Source organism: Malurus melanocephalus, unplaced genomic scaffold (genome assembly GCF_030028575.1).
Source record: "Malurus melanocephalus ecotype Western Australia unplaced genomic scaffold, MMel_1.1 scaffold_808, whole genome shotgun sequence".
NCBI classification, from domain to species: domain Eukaryota; kingdom Metazoa; phylum Chordata; class Aves; order Passeriformes; family Maluridae; genus Malurus; species Malurus melanocephalus.
The window spans coordinates 130,027-137,275 of NW_026624040.1; the positions used below are offsets into that span (position 1 = coordinate 130,027).

Sequence of the window (7,249 nt, forward strand, 5' to 3'; positions counted from 1 at the left end):
CATTATATGGGATGAACCAAATGCAGGCGCTGCGGTCACTTTGGTGACATTGGGAATGAGCAGGTGGCATCACTAAAAGTTCCCAAAAGGGGACAGGCTTGGTTGTTCTAACTCCTGAAATTGAAGATTTCTGTACCCTACAGCCCGAAGATGTGTGAAGGCACCACATTGGCCAAACGATCTTTTGGGGCATTGTTTCATTTAGGTTTTTTTCTAAGAGCATATAAATAAGGTACCGGTGTCCTTACAGTCTGAGCAGTATTTGATGCAGACAAACATTAGAACACACAGAAAATACATTCATAATGGRGTTTTTAGCTGCATTTCACAGCCAAGGATGTATTTCTCATGGCCATTTTGCTCCTTGCAGCCGGTTGTGGCACACCAACACCGCTGTTATTTGCTGAGCTCAGCAAGGAGGATAAAAATCAGACAGAGTTTCCTGTTGGGATGACTGTGAACTACACTTGTCGGCCTGGATATGTGGAACAGCCACAGATGTCACCRACCATTACATGTCTTGAAAATCAAACGTGGTCTGAAGCCCAGGAGTTTTGCAAATGTAAGTTTTGCTGATGCTTCTAATTCACTTGAATTTCTGTGTGATGAAGCCTTGTAATTTCTCCTTTYCCACCCCCTCCTCTCGAGAGTTTGGGCAGGCTCCTAAAAACAGTGATCCTTTCCTATGACACTGAGTTAAAGGAAAAAAACAGCTCATCCCAACCCCCTGCCACGGGCAGGGACACCTTGCACTGTTCCAGGGTGCTCCAAGCCCTGTCCAGCCCGGCCTTGGACAATTCCAGGGATCCAAGAGCAGTCACAGCTTCTCTGGGAATTCCATCCCAGCCCCTCCCCACCCTCACAGCCAGGAATTCCTTCCCAATATTCCATCCATCCTTCCCTCTGGCACTGGGAAGCCATTCCCTGGCTCCTGTCCCTCCATCTCTTGTCCCCAGTCCCTCTCCAGCTCTCCTGGAGCCCCTTTAGGATCTCTGACCTCTCCGCAGAGCCTCCTCTTTTTCAGGCTGAACACCCCCAACTTTCCCAGCCTGTCCCTCCATCACGTCCTCACCCTTTTCTCAGTTWTGCTTTTTCCTCTCTCTTTAGTGCTGCAATGCCCTCCACCTCCAAATATTGACAAAGCAAAGCACAACAGCCAGCACCTGGACGTTTTCCCCGCTGGGATAGTTGTGAATTACAGCTGTGACCCTGGGTACAGCCTCCTGGGAGAGGAATCCATCATCTGCACCGATTCTGGCAACTGGAGCCTCCCTCTCCCTCAGTGTGCAGGTACGCTGCAGCCCTAAGCTGGGAATTAGGGATAGTCTGGGAGTTTCTGCCTGTAGGACTCATCCTCACCCTTCCCAAAATTTGAAATCTTTCACCCTCTCCATTTTTACCCGTTTTGCATGTAAATTTTAATCTGCACATACTCAAAATGTATTTTACAACTGCTTTTTTAGCTGACATCCCTGTTTCTCCCCATGTTTTCTTCCCTGATAGGTGGCTGTGGTGCACCTCCAAACCTCAGCTTTGCAGAGCTGACCAAGGAATCCAAAACKAAGCTGGAATTTGCTGTTGGTGACACCGTACGCTACAGCTGCCGGCCAGGACACTTGAGACGCCCCGGAATGCCCCAAACTCTGACTTGTCTCCAAAACCACACGTGGTCTGAAGCCCTAGAGTTCTGTAAAAGTGAATAGCTCCATCAGTTTGGTGTTGGTTGCTGAAGTTGTCTGTTTTGTGGGTTCCTCAGAGCAATTCTTGAAAAAAAAAGAAAAGGATTTGTACATGGCTTTACTAGTCACATGGTCTAGGCCTCTTTGATTTTGGAAATCACATTTTTATTGGTGTCAGAGCGTGGACAGAACCTTAGATAGCTGCTCATAGCGTGTTACACTGCTGCAAAGGAGGAGTTTAAACTCAGCCTTGTTCTTTCCCAGGGAAGCAATGTAAATACCCAGAAAGCCCCAAGAATGGCAGAGTTGTTGTTCTGACAGATCTCCTTTTCGGGTCAAGCGTGAACCACACGTGTGATGAAGGGTGAGTCCCTGCTGCCTTTGTACCTCGGTGTCTGGTGTTGGGTAAAGGATCAGAGCCCATCCTYTGCACTGCCATTCTCTTACAGCACGCCAGAATTGCAATTTTGSTTCCAATTTCGCTGTAGTTTCCTCCTCTGGAGAGGGAGAAGGGTCTTGTTTTTCTTCTCTTGTGCTCAGTAGATTAATTTGCAAACCTCAGTTTCAGTTTGCCTTCTTAGATAGCCTCGAGCAGGAGTGAGAGCAGGAGCAAGCCCGTGCTGCAGGGAGCTCCAGCCCTTTGGAAATCAGTTCTGATTTAGCACCTGACCAGGAATTTTTGGGATCAGTGTTGCTCCTCTTGGATCTGGGAAGAAGGAACTTGGTGTTTTTCATTCCCATGTGTCAAAGCAGCAGAGAGACCTCAAGAATCAGCTGCAATCAGGAGGCTGCAGAAGGAAACCTCTGCAGACAATTGTGGGAGTGCAAAATCCAACTGAAGGACTTGTTGTGAGCTGACATTTCTCTCTCTGCACCTCCAGGTACAGAATGGTTGGACARTCCCACAGGAGATGTGAGGTTTTGGGACGAGATGTCGCATGGACTGGCCTTCCTCCCATCTGTCAGAGTAAGTAGGTCACCACCAGACTGGGGCCAGAACTGGAAAATTAAGTCYTTAAAGTTAAAAAGCATTTCCTTTAAATAAATAGAATTAGAGGAATAAGACCATTAAAGCGTAATATTCATCTGGGACAGGTTTATTATGCTTGCATGTTTGGTTTCTTCTAAAAATCTTCCAGATGTAGGCCTTTGATCTGTCACAGCAATGCAGGRTGAAGAGTTGTGAGATGCCTGCAGGGACTTGTCCCTTTTGTTTCACAAAAACAAATAAGAAATCAAGGAAGAAATGTGTTTTGCAGAAGAAGAGTGGGATATTGAGTAGGACTGAAGCAGAATCTTCCAAATCCTGCACTGTTTTCCATAGCACAAGGATGTTTTACAGGGATTGATCATAGGAATGAGTCTTCAGATGGAATTGCTTTGGAAGGCACAAGGTTGGGACAGTAAAGCATTCATGAGAATGAGAGTAATGACAGATTTCTACCCCATCTCCTGTATTTATTCAAATGTATTTGCACTATTCTGTTCATGGACACAAAACTCTGTTTGTATATATAATACTGTGGAAACCTTAAATGAACTAAAATCACTCAGTTCTTGAAATGATTCATTTTTGACTCTGGGTGAAACTCCCCTGAGCACACTGAGAACGGATTTTAGGGATGTGCTAATTGCAGCACACACTTGGCTTTGTACCCCTAAATATGAATTTCTCTTCCAGGAGTGACGTGCCCAGCCCCACAGATCCGGAAYGGGAGGGTGACTGTCCTCAAGCCCCGCTACACCTACAGAGACTCTGTCACCTTCAGGTGCCACAGAGGCTTCACCTTGCGAGGCCACCCCACATCCCAGTGCCAAGGTGACAGAAAGTGGCACCCACCTSTACCTGTCTGTGAGCAGGGTAAGAATCAGTGCTTGGGCTTGTCAGGATTGCACATTCCTGATGATTTCCCCTGCCTGYTCACCAAAGTCAAAGCTGGCTTTATTTTTCCTGTTTGCCCCAAGTATTTTAAGGAGAACCCAGAAATTTTTCCTTTCGTTTATGCCTCTCTTTACATGCAGGAGATGAGCCAGGGTTGGGGTAATGCTGTAAGTATTGGCATGATTTAATTTTCTCACACTGCTTGTTCCAATCCATAATCCACAATCCACAAATCTTTTCATTTCCTGAATGAGGACTTTGGCAGCTTTGGGACACTGATTATCAAAAAGGATTGAATTGTTGGCTGGAAATGTAACAGCAGGATGATGGGAAATGAAGGTAAATTTGTGCGTTTTATTTGCTCAACCACATTTTTAAACTCTTAATGCTGTATCTAGATGGAATGGCAGAACGTTATCACCGTCCTGACACCACAACAAAGCCAGGTAGGTCTCTTATCTGAAGGGGCAAAATTAAAATTTGATTTACTAATCACTAACTCCTCCTCTCAACCTGTTCTGATTTTCTGAGGTAACTTCAGAGGGTTGGGCAGGGCTGGCTCTGTGTTGGAGTCAGTGCTGTGGGAGAAGTGTTCAGCCTTCCCCAGCTGCTCAAAAGTTTTCCCTCTTGCCTCTCTGAGCTCTCTTTTGATCTGCACATCTCTGTTTTCAGTGCTGCACTGCTCCAAGCCTGCACATATCACCCACGGGTCTTTCCGTGGCCCAGCAAAAGCAGTTTTTCCTCCTGGAACATCTGTAAACTACATCTGTGAGCCCGGCTTCTCTCTCCTGGGGACAGCATCCCTTTATTGTACATCATCTGGAGCCTGGAGCCATCCCCCTCCCRTCTGTCAAGGTGTGTTTGGGCTGCAGGGAGCTGAGAACAAAGGACATTGAACAARTCTTGCCTTAGGGGAAGGTTTGTAGAAGGGCTGAATCTGAGCACAGAATGTGTGATAAGTACAAGCTCACGTTTATAATCTTCCCAAAGCCTGCTGGAGTTACAGRGGTCCGGGTTGTTGAGTTCAGGGAAGAAATTCCAAGGGAATAGTCAGGGCTGTAAAGGCACAATGGCTCAGCCACTTTCTGGCAATCCCTCAGCATCCCATTTTTCATCTCTCCCTGCTTTTGCAGCCGTGGAGTGTCCGCAGCCTCCGAACATCACCAACGGGAGGCTCAAAGGCAACACCTCTGGCACTTTTCCCTCCGGAGCCGCTGTATCCTACAGCTGCAATCGGGGTTATTCACTCGTTGGGAATGCTTTCATCAACTGCACGGTGTCGGGAGTCTGGAGCCAACCCCTCCCTCAGTGCAAAGGTGGGTCTGTGCTGCCTTTGTTGTTTGGAATCGGCTTCTGCAGTCATAAAAGAAAGGAATTACCCCGCGGAACAAGAATTAATTCCTGGCTACACGCAGAAGGAATCCAAGAGCAGTGTGGTTCTCATATTTTGTATTCTCTCTTTTTACTGCTTCCAACTGCAGAGATCAGATGTGAATTCCCGGACGTCCAAGGTGTTAAAAAAGCCATTAAAGGAAACACTTACCGCTCCGGGACTAACATCACTCTTGAATGTGATGATGGTTTCATGCTGGAAGGCATCAGCCACACTCAGTGCCAAGAGGATTTCAGCTGGGACCCTCCTGTGCCAGCCTGTAAACTGAGTGAGTAGAATGGGAGCGAAGCAAAGATCAAACACAAACACATAAATGCATTTCAAACGTGCAAATGTCATTCTGTCTTTTAAAAAGCACGTAAGGGTGTGGTTTTAAGAAATCTGGTGTTGTAGGTTTTAGCAGTGAGACRCTGGCACAGGGAAGATGTGSCTGYCCCATCCCTGGAAGTGCCCAAGGCCAGYTTGGAWGGGGYTTGGAGCAATTTGGGACAGTGGAAGRTGTAKAACTGGATGAACTTTAAGCTCCTTCAACCCAAATCAGTCCATGACTCTAAAAGCTTTATTTGTAAAGTGATTAATGCTGTATTTTGGTTGTAAATTGCTGATTTTCCTTTTTTTTTCCCTTCCCTCCAGAGTCCCCCAGGTCTGGGTCAGTAGGSCTAGGTAAGCAGCTTACAAACATTTTGCATTTGAGCTCAGTGGCYTCGGGGGCACAGCAGATTCCCCTTTCTGTGTGTTCTGTGTTTCACAAAACACAGCCAGGATAACCCGAGCTCTTCTCCCTCAGGAGTGGCAGCCGCAGGACTTCTGCTGCTCCTGGGGGCAGGCGTTGTCTGGAAAATCATTTCCAAGCAGAAGGAAGGGTAAGGCAGTTTCTAGCTGTTTGTTCATGTCCTTGCYAAATCCCAAGATTAAACACTCGATACACTTGAAATATTTGCCTCAGTGTGCCCGGGTGCTGTAAATCCGTGCCTTCAGCTCAGGCGTGTAAATGACACAACCTGGAATCCATGGTGTGGTTCTGTCATTTTATTTCAAGTCTCTCYTCCTTAAAGGAAACCAACTTGAGTGTTCTGTTACAAAGAACATTGTTTTTATTCACTGCTTTCTCCTTTCTCACGTAGCTATTACCGTACATATGAAAACTGTAATTCCAGAACACCCCTGAACCCAGCAAGTGAACAGAAAGGCTCATGTCTTCCACAGGAGGTATGGATTTGTATTCCTCAACATAAAATATCAGTTTTAGCTGTAATAATTATATTGTCACTTGTTTATATTGCTGACTACATTGTCTCCTTGAATGACTATTTTCTTAATATAATCATTCAAGTAGAAACCTCTTTCCCMTTAATCTTCAGGTAGAGTGTTTCCTTTTGCTGAATAAAAGGTATTTTGAACATATTGAGGTTTTAAAACAYCCTATTTTTCTTTCTGACACCACCTTCAATGTGTGTCTTTCCATAATCTGAGTGGATGGTGTGCACAGATCAGGCTTCCAGACCAGTCCTTGCTTCTGGCATAAATTTTAATTTGCATGGATTACAGGAGAAAAACTGCCTTAGCGGTAGTCAGAAGAGGACACTGAACTTGGTTTCTGATTTTATTTTTATTGCTTTCACACTTATTACAATTATATTTTTACTTAAAGGTGAAKCTACTTTCTATGCAGCCAACAATGAATTTTCCCTTTGAGTTCAGTCAGCTTTCACTACAAATGAAAMAATGTAAACTGTCCTGTAAACAATGGCCCTTTCGGGTTGTTTTGGTGATTTCTTTGAAACAAAGCACTTCCCAGAAATTCCATCCTCCCTCCCCGGGTGGTGATGGAATCTCTACATATCAGTGTGAAAACAGGAAAGCTCTAATTTTAACAGGATATCAATTTTTTCCTAGGCTGGAAATCCGTGCTGCTGCTAGCCAAGCACTGGGCTCCTTCCCAGCAGGGAGGAAGTGCTGCTCACATTGAGACTGGAATTCTGTGGCAAAAAAAAAAAACAAAAAAACCCCACATTTTACTGTAAATCTTTAATGCTCCTTCTGCTCCTATTGGTTACTGGAAAGATCTTACGAGGCTCAGACTGCACAAAATGTGGATGCTGCCTTGGAGGGAATTCTGTGCGCTGCTCCTGATGCAGAATATTTCCTTTATACCCAAAAATTTGGATAACCAAGTGGGTAACCCCAAGCTTTAGTAAGGAGAAATAATGAGTAATGTACTGATCATAACCCCCATATACATCTTGATTTCCTTCCAGCAATGCTTATGTGCAGTGTTCCTTTATGAATGCTTAA

At 45.3% G+C, this 7,249-nt stretch overlaps 2 protein-coding genes across 2 annotated transcripts; both read left to right on the plus strand.

Annotated features, from left to right (window-relative positions):
* Positions 1 to 348: 348 nt before the first annotated feature.
* Positions 349 to 2,668, plus strand: LOC130585010 (complement receptor type 1-like). The gene is made up of 5 exons (XM_057385309.1): positions 349 to 562; positions 1,108 to 1,290; positions 1,504 to 1,695; positions 1,944 to 2,043; positions 2,561 to 2,668. Exons 1-5 carry the CDS (start codon positions 349 to 351, stop codon positions 2,652 to 2,654), a joined length of 783 nt encoding a protein of 260 aa, XP_057241292.1. The 3' UTR covers positions 2,655 to 2,668.
* Positions 2,669 to 3,366: 698 nt separating this feature from the next.
* Positions 3,367 to 6,952, plus strand: LOC130584999 (complement receptor type 2-like). Its single transcript, XM_057385304.1, has 8 exons — positions 3,367 to 4,007; positions 4,234 to 4,416; positions 4,695 to 4,877; positions 5,043 to 5,222; positions 5,588 to 5,617; positions 5,742 to 5,817; positions 6,079 to 6,163; positions 6,851 to 6,952. Exons 1-8 carry the CDS (start codon positions 3,947 to 3,949, stop codon positions 6,872 to 6,874), a joined length of 822 nt encoding a protein of 273 aa, XP_057241287.1. The 5' UTR covers positions 3,367 to 3,946; the 3' UTR covers positions 6,875 to 6,952.
* The last annotated feature ends 297 nt before the right edge of the window (positions 6,953 to 7,249 follow it).